This window comes from Salmo salar, chromosome 15 (genome assembly GCF_965601325.2).
Source record: "Salmo salar chromosome 15, fSalSal1, whole genome shotgun sequence".
NCBI lineage: Eukaryota > Metazoa > Chordata > Actinopteri > Salmoniformes > Salmonidae > Salmo > Salmo salar.
This window is the reverse complement of record NC_138305.1, coordinates 21,363,497-21,377,232: the sequence shown is the minus strand read 5'-3', so window position 1 is coordinate 21,377,232 and position 13,736 is coordinate 21,363,497. Positions and strand designations below refer to the sequence as shown.

At 47.0% G+C, this 13,736-nt stretch overlaps 1 protein-coding gene across 4 annotated transcripts in view; it reads right to left on the bottom strand.

Moving 5' to 3' along the window:
• LOC100195249 (HBS1-like (S. cerevisiae)) overlaps positions 1-13,736 on the bottom strand; it is an 80,638-nt gene that overhangs the window by 19,903 nt on the left and 46,999 nt on the right. For all 4 annotated transcript variants that reach the window (NM_001140278.1, XM_045695171.2, XM_082961444.1 and 1 more), the window contains 5 exon segments: positions 2,523-2,597; positions 2,855-3,001; positions 10,967-11,084; positions 11,208-11,373; positions 11,522-11,778. In NM_001140278.1, coding sequence (NP_001133750.1) covers positions 2,523-2,597; positions 2,855-3,001; positions 10,967-11,084; positions 11,208-11,373; positions 11,522-11,778 — 763 coding nt within the window.

Here is a 13,736-nt window from a genome sequence, read left to right as displayed (position 1 = left end):
AAAATATCCAGAAAAACGCATCTCAAAAATGTTATAAATTGATTTGCATTTTAATGAGGGAAATAAGTATTTGACCCCCTCTCAATCAGAAAGATTTCTGGCTCCCAGGTGTCTTTTATACAGGTAACGAGCTGAGATTAGGAGCACACTCTTAAAGGGAGTGCTCCTAACCGCAGCTTGTTACCTGTAAAAAAGACATGTCCACAGAAGCAATCAATCAATCAGATTCCAAACTCTCCACCATGGCCAAGACCAAAGAGCTCTCCAAGGATGTCAGGGACAAGATTGTAGACCTACACAAGGCTGGAATGGGCTACAAGACCATCACCAAGCAGCTTGGTGAGAAGGTGACAACATTTGGTGCGATTACTCACAAATGGAAGAAACACAAAAGAACTGTCAATATCCCTCGGCCTGGGGTTCCATGCAATATCTCACCTCGTGGAGTTGCAATGATCATGAGAACGGTGAGGAATCAGCCCAGAACTACACGGGAGGATCTTGTCAATGATCTCAAGGCAGCTGGGACCATAGTCACCAAGAAAACAATTGGTAACACACTACGCCGTGAAGGACTGAAATCCTGCAGCGCCCGCAAGGTCCCCCTGCTCAAGAATACATATACAGGCCCGTCTGAAGTCTGCCAATGAACATCTGAATGACTCAGAGGACAACTGGTGAAAGTGTTGTGGTCAGATGAGACCAAAATGGAGCTCTTTGACATCAACTCAACTCACCGTGTTTGGAGGAGGAGGAACGCTGCCTATGACCCCAAGAACACCATCTCCACCGTCAAACATGGAGGTGGAAACATTATGCTTTGGGGGTGTTTTTCTGCTAAGGGGACAGGACAACTTCACCGCATCAAAGGGACGATGGACGGGGCCATGTACCGTCAAATCTTGGGTGAGAACCTCCTTCCCTCAGCCAGGGCATTGAAAATGGGTCGTGGATGGGTATTCCAGCATGACAATGACCCAAAACACATGGCCAAAGCAACAAAGGAGTGGCTCAAGAAGAAGCACATTAAGGTCCTGGAGTGGCCTAGCCAGTCTCCAGACCTTAATCCCATAGAAAATCTGTGGAGGGAGCTGAAGGTTCGAGTTGCCAAACGTCAGCCTCGAAACCTTAATGACCTGGAGAAGATCTGCAAAGAGGAGTGGGGACAAAATCCCTCCTGAGATGTGTGCAAACCTGGTGGCCAACTACAAGAAACGTCTGACCTCTGTGATTGCCAACAAGGGTTTTGCCACCAAGTACTAAGTCATGTTTTGCAGAGGGGTCAAATAGTTACTTCCCTCATTTAAAATGCAAATCATTTTATAACATTTTTGACATGCGTTTTTCTGGATTATTTTGTTGTTATTCTGTCTCTCACTGTTCAAATAAACCTACTATTAAAATTATAGACTGATCATTTCTTTGTAAGTGGGCAAACGAACAAAATCAGCAGGGGATCAAATACTTTTTCCCCTCACTGTATATTGCCTCGCTATTGTTGTTTTACTGCTGCTCTTTAATTATTTGTTACTTTTATTTATTTCTTTTTTTTAGAATTTTTCTTAAAACTGAATTGTTGGTTAAGGGCTTGTAAGGAAGCATTTCACTGTTCACTCTCCTCAACCTGTTGTATTCGGCGCATGTGACAAATAAAATCTGATTTGATCTCAACATCCTCTCCTAATCTGTCCGCTGCATAACACTGTTATAGAACCCTTAGTGGTCAGGTTCTCTCCTGATAGCCTACGGGTCGGGACAGACAACACACTTATAATACTACATAACACTGCAATAACTAATGTAGAACACAGAGTCCTGGGAAAGAGCAGAACCATAGAATTAGGCTACAAAATAGACAGAGGATCTCTATAAATATAACACTTAAAACTGCTAGAAAAGCTTTAGAAATCTGCTATAACACTATTAGAAACACAATAAAACTGTAGTTTAGGTTAGCTTGATTGTCTTATTTCAGTGTTCACTAACACTAGCTCCAGGTCAAAGGACAGAGGTCCTAACCCTAGCTCCAGGTCAAAGGTCCTAACCCTAGCTCCAGGTCAAAGGTCCTAACCCTAGCTCCAGATCAAAGGTTAAAGGTCCTAACCCTAGCTCCAGGTCAAAGGTCAAAGGTCCTAACCCTAGCTCCAGATCAAAGGTTAAAGGTCCTAACCCTAGCTCCAGGTCAAAGGTCAAAGGTCCTAACCCTAGCTCCAGGTCAAAGGTCCTAACCCTAGCTCCAGGTCAAAGGTCCTAACCCTAGCTCCAGGTCAAAGGTCCTAACCCTAGCTCCAGGTCAAAGGTCCTAACCCTAGCTCCAGGTCAAAGGTCCTAACCCTAGCTCCAGGTCAAAGGTCCTAACCCTAGCTCCAGGTCAAAGGTTAAAGGTCCTAACCCTAGCTCCAGGTCAAAGGTCCTAACCCTAGCTCCAGGTCAAAGGTCCAAGGTCCTAACCCTAGCTCCAGGTCAAAGGTCCTAACCCTAGCTCCAGGTCCTAACCCTAGCTCCAGGTCCTAACCACCCACCTTAAATCCAGCCTGTTTCAGGAAATGTCCAAGTTTGGAGATGATCTCTTTGAATCGCTCCTGTTGCCAGTTTACCTGTTACACACACACACACACACACACACACACACACACACACACACACACACACACACACACACACACACACACACACACACACACACACACACACACACACACACACACACACACACACACACACACACACACACAGTTCCTTGTTAAACATTTCCATATCTGTTCCAATACGATTGTACCATAAATTACACTGTTGTCAGAGTAACGGGCGTTGCCGTGGCTACACCTATTAGTAGTGATAACTTTGTTCTCACCTGGTCCATCTTGTTGACGGCAACAGCGAGCTGCGTGACGCCCAACGAACGGACCAGAAGGCCGTGCTCTCGCGTCTGACCACCCGCCTCGAACCCTGCCTCAAACTCACCTCTGCTGGCATCAACCACTAACACCGCCACGTCCGCCTGTGAGGAGAGACACACACAGGTTATACAAACACCAGCTGTATCACAGGCCATAATGAGGACATTCTCTGATCTGTATTACAGGCCATAATGAGGACATTCTCTGATCTGTATTACAGGCCATAATGAGGACATTCTGATCTGCATTACAGGCCATAATGAGGACATTCTGATCTGCATTACAGGCCATAATGAGGACATATTCTGATCTGTATTACAGGCCATAATGAGGACATATTCTGATCTGTATTACAGGCCATAATGAGGACATTCTGATCTGTATTACAGGCCATAATGAGGACATTCTGATCTGTATTACAGGCCATAATGAGGACATTCTGATCTGTATTACAGGCCATAATGAGGACATTCTCTGATCTGTATTACAGGCCATAATGAGGACATATTCTGATCTGTATTACAGGCCATAATGAGGATATTCTGATCTGTATTACAGGCCATAATGAGGATATTCTGATCTGTATTACAGGCCATAATGAGGACATTCTGATCTGTATTACAGGCCATAATGAGGACATTCTGATCTGTATTACAGGCCATAATGAGGACATTCTGATCTGTATTACAGGCCATAATGAGGACATTCTGATCTGTATTACAGGCCATAATGAGGACATTCTGATCTGTATAACAGGCCATAATGAGGACATTCTGATCTGTATTAAAGGCCATAATGAGGACATTCTGATCTGTATAAGCCGTATTTATACTGAACTAAAATATAAACGTAACATGCAACAATTTCAAAGATTTACCTAACTTCAGTTCAAATCAAATCAAACTTTGCCACATGTGCCGAATACAACAACTGTAGACTTTACCGTGAAATGCTTACTTACAAGCCCTTAACTCTATTTCTTGAACTGCATTGTTGGTTAAGAAAATATTTACCAAATAAACTAAAGTAAAAAATAAAATAAAAAGTAACACTAAATAACAATAATGAAGGTATATACAGGGTACTGAGTCAGTGTGTGGGGGTACAGGTTAGTTGAGGTAATATGTACATGTAGGTAAGGGTGAAGTGACTATGGGGGTACAGGTTAGTCGAGGTAATATGTACATGTAGGTAGGGGTGAAGTGACTATGCATAGATAAGAAACAGCGAGTAGCAGCAGTCAAATGTAAATAGTCCGGTGGCCATTTTGATTAAATTGTTCAGCAGTCTTATGGCTTGGGGGTAGAAGCTGTTAAGGAGCCTTTTGGACCTAGACTTGGCGCACTGGTACCGCTTGCCGTGCGGTAGCAGAGAACAGTCTGACTTTTTGGGCTTTCCTATGACATCGCCATGATGAAGCCAATGACTGAGGTGGTATACTCCTCAATGCCATTGGATGAATCCCAGGACATATTCCAGTCTGTGCTAGCAAAACAGTCCTGTAGTTTAGCATCTGCGTCATTTGACCACTTCCGTACTGAGCGAGTCACTGGTACTCCCTGCTTTAGTTTTTGCTTGTAAGATAGAATTATGGTCAGATTTGCCAAATGGAGGGCGAGGGAAAGCTTTGTACCCGTCTCTGTGTGTGGAGTAAAGGTGGTCTAGAATTTTTTTCCCCCTCTGGTTGATCATGTGACATACTGGTAAAAATGAGGTAGAACAGATTAAAGTTTGCCTGCATTAAAGTCCACGGCCACTAGGAGCGCCACATCTGGATGACAATTTCTTGTTTGCTTATGACCTTATACAGCTCGTTGAGTGCGGTCTTAGTGCCAGCATCGGTTTGTGGTGGTAAATAGATGGCTACGGAATAATATAGATGAAAACTCTCTTGGTAGATAGTGTGGTCTACAGCTTATCATGAGGTACTCTACCTCAGACAAGCAATGCCTCGAGACTTCTTTAATATTAGACATCGCGCACCAGCTGTTATTGACAAATAGACAAATAGTCTTACCAGACGTAGCTTCTCTGTCCTGCCGATGCATGGAAATGCCCGGCAGCTCTATATTATCCGTGTCGCTGTTCAGCCACGACTCGGTGAAACATAAGAAATTACAGTTTTTAATGTCTTGATGGTAGGATAGTCTTAATCGTATATCATCCATTTTGCCAATAGAACGGATGGTAGAGGAGATTTACTCACTTGCCTACGAATTCTCAGAAGGCAGCCCAATCTCCTCCCCCTTTGTCTCTGTCTTTTCATCAAGCAAATGACGGGGATTTGGGCACGTTCCCGAGAAAGCAGTATATCCTTTGCGTCGGATTCGTTAAAGAAAAATCTTTGTTTAATTCGAGGTGAGCAATCTCTGTTCTGATGTCCAGAAGTTATTTTCGGAGACGGTAGCAGCAACATTATGTACAAAATAAGTTTAAAAAAAAAAAGTTATAAACAACGCAAAAAAACGTACAAAATAGCACAGTTGGTTAGGAGCCCGTAAAAGCCATCCCCTCCGACGCCATTCTCTGTCAGTTCATATCAGCAAATCAGTCAATTGAAATAAATCCATTAGGCTCTTATCTATTGATTTCACACGATTGGGAATACCGATATGCATCTGTTTGTAACAAATGCCTTTAAAAAAAATAAAAAATAGGGGTGTGAATCAGAAAAAAATAGTCAGTATCTGGTGTGACCACCATTGGGCTCATGCAGCGTGACACATCTCCTTCACATAGAGTTGATCAGGCTGTTGATTGTGGCCTGTGGAATATTGTCCGACTCCTCTTCAATGGCTGTGTGAAGTTGCTGGATATTGGCGGGAACTGGAAGAGACTGTCGTACACGTCGATTCAGAGCATCCCAAAACATGCTCAACGCGGTGACATGTCTGGTGAGTATGCAGGCCATGGAAGAAGTGGGACATTTTCAGCTTCCAGGAATTGTGTACAGATCCTTGCGATATGGGGGCCGTGCATTATCATGCTGAATCATGAGGTGATGGTGGTGGATGAAATGGCACGACAACGGGCCTCAGGATCTCGTCGATAAAATGCAATTGTGTTTATTTTCTGTAGCTTATGCCTGCCCATACTATAACCCCACCGCCACCATGGGGCATTCTGTTCACAACGTTGCCAACAGCAAATCGCTCGCCCACACGGATGCAATACACACTGCCATCTGCCCAGTGCATTTGAAACCCGGGATTCATCTGTGAAGAGCACACTTCTCCAGCGTGCCAGTGGCCATCCAAGGTGAGCATTTGCCCACAAGTCGGTTACGATGCTAAACTGCAGTCAGGCCAAGACTCCAGTGAGGACGACGAACACGCAGATGAGCTTCCCTGAGACGGTTTCTTACAGTTTGTGCAGAAATTCTTAGGTTGTGCAAACCCAGAATTTCATCAGCTGTCCAGGCGGCTGGTTTCAGACGATCCCGCAGGTGAAAAAGCTGGATGTGGAGGTCCTGGGATGGCGTGGTTATACATGGTCTGTGGTTATGAGGCCAGTTGGACGTACTAACAAATTCTCTAAAACGACTTTGGAGGTGGCTTATGATAGATAAATGAAGATGAAATTCTCTGGCAACAGCTCTGGTGGACATTCCTGCAGTCAGCATGCCAGTTGCACGCTCCCTCAACTTGAGACATCTGTGGCATTGTGTTGTGTGACAAAACTGAACATTTTAAAGTGGCCTTTTATTGTCCCCAGCACAAGGTGCACTTGCGTAATGATCATACTGTTTAATCAGCTTCTTGATATTCCACACCTGTCAGGTGGATTAATTATCTTGGCAAAGGAGAAATACTCACTAACAGGGATGTAAACAAATGTGTTCACAAAATGGAACATTTCTGGGATCTTTTATTTATGTAAATGTAATATTTATGATTTCACTGTCATCATGGAGTAATCTATTTAATCCATTTTGAATTCAAACTAACAACAAAATGTGGAATAAGTCAAGAGGTATGAATACTTTATGAAAGCAGTGTATATATGTTTTTTGGGGAACTCAAATCGGGATCTGAACTTACTGTTGAGAGATAGAATAGTACAATACACAACGTGCAATTTAGAAATGTGTGCATCAGAAGTATTTCTCTTATTATGTCAGTCACTCAATTAGCCCATGTCAGCTAACATGTTTTAGATAGCTACCTAGACAAATGTAGCAATCTAAACTTGTGGTAATCGTGGTCGAATCCACCCCATGGCAAAATGCGTAGAATTGCAGCAAACGTATTTAAAACTGCAACATTTTCTCTACGCCCCAAGGCAAAATGTGTAGATCCAGTATCCCTTCTTTCTTCAGTTTAGTTCCACAGTAGCGACTTACAGTTAAGCGACTTCATCTTAATATAGCTAGGTGGGACAATCACATATCAAAAGTTCACTTTTCCTCAAAGTAGCTATCAGCAAAGTCAGAGCAAGAGGGGGAGGGGGGCTGGTTCCACCATTGGAGAGCAAGGACAGTTTAAAGCTTGGACTTTAGAGGTGGGTGGGCCAAGACACCAGAGGTGGCAGAACAGGTTGTGGGGTGCCAGGACAGAGAAGAGCTCTGGACTGGGCTGAGCGGGAGCTGCCTTCCTGTAGAGGTGGGCGGGCCAAGAGACCAGAGGTGGCAGAACAGGTTGTGGGGTGCCAGGACAGAGAAGAGCTCTGGACTGGGCTGAGCGGGAGCTGCCTTCCTGTAGAGGTGGGCGGGCCAAGAGACCAGAGGTGGAGGAACAGAGAGCTCAGGTTGGGGTGTTGTGTTTGAGCCTAGGCTGAAGGTAGGAAGGGGAAGTTCCTCTTGCTGTTCCGTAGGTAAACACCATGGTCTTGTAGTGGAGTGTCTGGAGGAGCGGGGTGATATGAGAGAACTTGGGAAGGTTGAAAACCAGGTGGGCTGCAGAGTTCTGGATCAGTTGCAGGGGTCCAGCCAACAGCGAGTTGCAGTAGTCCAGACGGGTGATGATAAAAGTCTGGATTAGGACCTGTGAGCTTCCTGTGTGAGGTAGGGCCATACCCTACAGATGTTCCTCTTCCTGTGTGAGGTAGGGCCGTACCCTACGGATGTTCCTCTTCCTGTGTGAGGTAGGGCCGTACCCTACGGATGTTCCTCTTCCTGTGTGAGGTAGGGTCGTACCCTAGGGATGTTCCTCTTCCTGTGTGACGTAGGGCAGTACCCTACGGATGTTCCTCTTCCTGTGTGAGGTAGGGTCGTACCCTACGGATGTTCCTCTTCCTGTGTGAGGTAGGGCCATACCCTACGGATGTTCCTCTTCCTGTGTGAGGTAGGGCCGTACCCTACGGATGTTGTAGAGCATGAACCTGCAGGAGCAGGTGTTGTTTGATGCTTTGATGTTTGCAGAGAATGACAGGGTGTTGTCCAGGGTCAAACCAAGGTTCTTTGCTCTCTAGGAGGGCGACACTGTGGAGTTGTTGACTGTGTGGAGAGGTCTTTGAGTGGGCAGGCCGTCCCGGGAGTAAGAGCAGCTCCGTCTTGTCGAGGTTGAGCTTGAGGTTGGTGGGCCAACATCCAAGTTGAGATAGCTGCCAGGCACGCATAGATGTGTGTCGCCACCTGGGTGTCAGAAGGGGGAAGGAGGAAAGTAGTAGATTGTCATCCGCATAGCAGTGATAGGAGAGACCATGTGAGGACATGACAGAGCTGAGTGACTTGGTCTATAGAGAGAAGAAGAGAAGTCCATCCTCATAGCAGTGATAGGAGAGACCATGAGAGGATATGACAGAGCTGAGTGACTTGGTCTATAGAGAGAAGAAGAGAGGTCCATCCTCATAGCAGTGATAGGAGAGACCATGAGAGGATATGACCAGTGACTTGGTCTATAGAGAGAAGAAGAGAGGTCCATCCTCATAGCAGTGATAGGAGAGACCATGAGAGGATATGACAGAGCTGAGCGACTTGGTGTGTAGAGAGAAGAGGAGAGGTCCATCCTCATAGCAGTGATAGGAGAGACCATGAGAGGATATGACCAGTGACTTGGTCTATAGAGAGAAGAGGAGAGGTCCATCCTCATAGCAGTGATAGGAGAGACCATGAGAGGATATGACCAGCGACTTGGTCTATAGAGAGAAGAGGAGAGGTCCATCCTCATAGCAGTCATAGGAGAGACCATGAGAGGATATGACAGAGCTGAGCGACTTGGTGTGTAGAGAGAAGAGGAGAGGTCCATCCTCATAGCAGTGATAGGAGAGACCATGAGAGGATATGACCAGTGACTTGGTCTATAGAGAGAAGAAGAGAGGTCCATCCTCATAGCAGTGATAGGAGAGACCATGAGAGGATATGACCAGTGACTTGGTCTATAGAGAGAAGAAGAGAGGTCCATCCTCATAGCAGTGATAGGAGAGACCATGAGAGGATATGACAGAGCTGAGCGACTTGGTGTGTAGAGAGAAGAGGAGAGGTCCATCCTCATAGCAGTGATAGGAGAGACCATGAGAGGATATGACAGAGCTGAGCGACTTGGTGTGTAGAGAGAAGAGGAGAGTTCCATCCTCATAGCAGTGATAGGAGAGACCATGAGAGGATATGACCAGTGACTTGGTCTATAGAGAGAAGAGGAGAGGTCCATCCTCATAGCAGTGATAGGAGAGACCATGAGAGGATATGACCAGCGACTTGGTCTATAGAGAGAAGAGGAGAGGGACTGGAACCAAGCCCTGGGGGACACCAGTAGTGAGAGTCCGTGGTGCAGCCACAGACCCTCTCCACGTCCCCTGGTATGAGCTACTGGGGAACTAAGTGAAGGTGTCCTGTATAAACTACTGTGGAACTAAATGAAGGTGTCCTGTATAAACTACTGTGGAACTAAATGAAGGTGTGTCCTGTATAAACTACTGTGGAACTAAATGAAGGTGTCCTGTATAAACTACTGTGGAACTAAATGAAGGTGTCCTGTATAAACTACTGTGGAATTAACTGAAGGTGTCCTGTATAACTACTGTGGAACTAAATGAAGGTGTGCTGTATAACTACTGTGGAACTAAATGAAGGTGTGTCCTGTATAAACTACTGTGGAACTAACTGAAGGTGTCCTGTATAACTACTGTGGAACTAAATGAAGGTGTGTCCTGTATAAACTACTGTGGAACTAACTGAAGGTGTCCTGTATAACTACTGTGGAACTAAATGAAGGTGTGTCCTGTATAAACTACTGTGGAACTAAATGAAGGTGTCCTGTATAACTACTGTGGAACTAAATGAAGGTGTGTCCTGTATAAACTACTGTGGAACTAAATGAAGGTGTCCTGTATAAACTACTGTGGAACTAAATGAAGGTGTCCTGTATAAACTACTGTGGAATTAACTGAAGGTGTCCTGTATAACTACTGTGGAACTAAATGAAGGTGTCCTGTATAACTACTGTGGAACTAAATGAAGGTGTGTCCTGTATAAACTACTGTGGAACTAACTGAAGGTGTCCTGTATAACTACTGTGGAACTAAATGAAGGTGTCCTGTATAAGCTACTGTATAACTAAATGAAGGTGTCCTGTATAACGACTGTGGAACTAAGTGAGGAGATTCACTGAGTCTACCCCTTTCGGTAATATAGAACGCCCTTAGTCATGGCAGACACACAATACCATAGAACAAGCCCCGTAGATAGTCAAAGATTACAATTCATCTGGTGAATGAGGAGAAGACCTCAACCCAAAGTCACAGAAGGGGACATTTAGGAACCTCTGGCAGCTCCAGGTGAGATATAATACATTGGCACACCTTGCACTTTACAAATGGAGTGGAATGAAGCAGAATGTTCCTTTGTTTTTTGAACTGTTTGAATGTCGATGTTCTCCCTGTAGGCACCTGTAACTTCCCACCAGTAGTATGAATAACACTCCAACCCAAATTCATATCGAATCATTTAGTCCAGGTCATTTTTCAGTTTATTATATTTTCTTTTATCTTGTTCAGTTGTAAATCAAACAAATAAAAGTTTTTGATTGCAACTTATTTCACAAGATAGTGAATCAAATACTGAATCATGTCAAGGGTGGCGATATTTCTGATGAGTACACACGCATGTTAGGGGTGAAGTCTGGATGTACCTGGGCCGCTCCGGTGATCATGTTAGGGATGAAGTCTTTGTGTCCAGGAGCGTCCATCAGAGTCACCACCTTAGAGGCCGTCTCAAACTTGGTCATCCCCACATCCATGGTTACACCCCTGGAAAACACACGCACGCACGCACACGCACACGCACACACACACACACACACGGATTCAGTGGGTGTTTTAGCAGAGTAGGTCGGTATGTGCGTGGAACCGTCTCCGTCTGTACACACACACCTGTTCCTCTCCTCTCCGGTCTCATCCAGAACCCATGCGTAGGCGAACGAGGCCTTGCCGGCCTTCTTGGACTCCTGTTCGTACTTGTGCATGGTGCGTTTATTGACGTTTCCCAACAGGTACAGCAGGTGACCCATCAGAGTGCTCTTCCCAGCATCCACATGACCTGGAGAGGAGGGTGAAGTGAAAACAGGAATCATACTGAAAATGTTCTGTTCAATCTCTGTAACCACGCCGACAGTGTAGTCTATGTGATTCAGTCCATGCGTGAGTGTGTGTGTGCCTCAGAGGAATGTGTACGTGCGTTTATGTACCTATAACCACCAGGTTGAGTAGAGACTTGCCCCCTTGTCTCTTCTCCAGCTCTGCCCTGACGTTCAGCTGTTGCTTGGCCTTCCCCGGGGTACGTCCTGGGGTGGGGACAGTAGGGGGCTCCTCGGCCCCCCCGAACCCTTTAGAGGGTGTCTCCGGCCGCTTGGAGGGAGTGTCAGGGCTGGTTTTCGCGGTCATGTCATCAGGGCTACCTCCGCGATGCACGGAGGGGCTGGGGACAACCCCGTTCTCCTCTGTACTGGACAGACAGGACAACAAGAAGAGGGAGCATTTATTTAACTCTTCTTCTTTTTAAGGAAATCTTCAGTATAACCCTGGTAAGACACGCTACAATCAAATTAGTTTGTTTTGATAGGACAGTGAAGAGGAGACAGAGAAGAGGAGACAGAGAAGAGGGGACAGAGAAGGGGAGACAGAAGGGGAGACAGAGAAGAGGGGACAGGGAAGAGGAGACAGAGAAGAGGGGACAGAGAAGAGGAGACAGGGAAGAGGGGACAGAAGAGAGGGGACAGAGAAGAGGGGACAGAGAAGAGGGGACAGAGAAGAGGGGACAGAGAAGAGGAGACAGGGAAGAGGGGACAGAAGAGAGGGGACAGAGAAGAGGAGACAGAAGGGGAGACAGAGAAGAGGGGACAGGGAAGAGGAGACAGAGAAGAGGGGACAGAGAAGAGGGGACAGGGAAGAGGAGACAGAGAAGAGGGGACAGAGAAGAGGAGACAGAGAAGGGGAGACAGAGAAGAGGGGACAGAAGAGAGGGGACAGAGAAGAGGGGACAGAGAAGAGGAGACAGAAGGGGAGACAGAGAAGAGGGGACAGAGAAGAGGAGACAGGGAAGAGGGGACAGAAGAGAGGGGACAGAGAAGAGGAGAAAGAAGGGGAGACAGAGAAGAGGGGACAGGGAAGAGGAGACAGAGAAGAGGGGACAGAGAAGAGGGGACAGAGAAGAGGGGACAGAGAAGAGGAGACAGGGAAGAGGGGACAGAAGAGAGGGGACAGAGAAGAGGAGACAGAAGGGGAGACAGAGAAGAGGGGACAGGGAAGAGGAGACAGAGAAGAGGGGACAGAGAAGAGGGGACAGAGAAGAGGGGACAGAGAAGAGGGGACAGAGAAGAGGGGACAGGGAAGAGGAGAGAGGGAAGAGGGGACAGAAGAGTGGACAGAGGAGAGAGGGAAGAGGAGAGAGGGAAGAGGAGACAGAGAAGTGGAGACAGAGAAGTGGAGACAGAGAAGAGGGGACAGAGAAGAGGAGACAGAAGGGGAGACAGAGAAGAGGGGACAGGGAAGAGGAGACAGAGAAGAGGGGACAGAGAAGAGGGGACAGAGAAGAGGGGACAGAGAAGAGGGGACAGAGAAGAGGGGACAGGGAAGAGGGGACAGAAGAGTGGACAGAGGAGAGAGGGAAGAGGAGAGAGGGAAGAGGGGACAGAGAAGAGGAGACAGAGAAGAGGAGACAGAGAAGTGGAGACAGAGAAGAGGGGACAGAGAAGAGGAGAGAGGGAAGAGGAGAGAGGGAAGAGGAGAGAGGGAAGAGGGGACAGGGAAGAGGAGAGAGGGAAGGGGAGACAGAGAAGTGGAGACAGAAGAGGAGAGAGGGAAGAGGGGACAGGGAAGGGGGGACAGAGAAGACAGGGAAGAGGAGAGAGGGAAGCGGGGACAGGGAAGCGGGGACAGGGAAGAGGGGACAGGGAAGAGGGGACAGGGAAGAGGGGACAGGGAAGAGGGGACAGGGAAGAGGGGACAGGGAAGGGGAGACAGAAGGGGAGACAGAAGGGGAGACAGAAGGGGAGACAGGGAAGAGGGGACAGTGAAGAGGAGAGAGAGAAGGAGAGATAGGGAAGAGGGGAAAGAGAAGAGGGGACAGGGAAGAGGGGACAGAGAAGAGGGGACAGAGAAGAGGGGACAGAGAAGAGGGGACTGGGAAGAGGGGACTGGGAAGAGGGGACTGGGAAGAGGGGACTGGGAAGAGGGGACAGGGAAGAGGGGACAGAGAAGTGGAGACAGGGAAGAGGAGACAGGGAAGGGGAGAGAGAGAAGAGGGGACAGAGGGGACACGGAAGAGGGGACAGAGAAGAGGGGACAGAGAAGGGGAGAGAGAGAAGAGGGGACAGAGGGGACACGGAAGAGGGGACAGGGAAGAGGGGACAGGGAAGAGGGGACAGGGAAGAGGCGACAGGAAAGAGGGGACAGAGAAGAGGG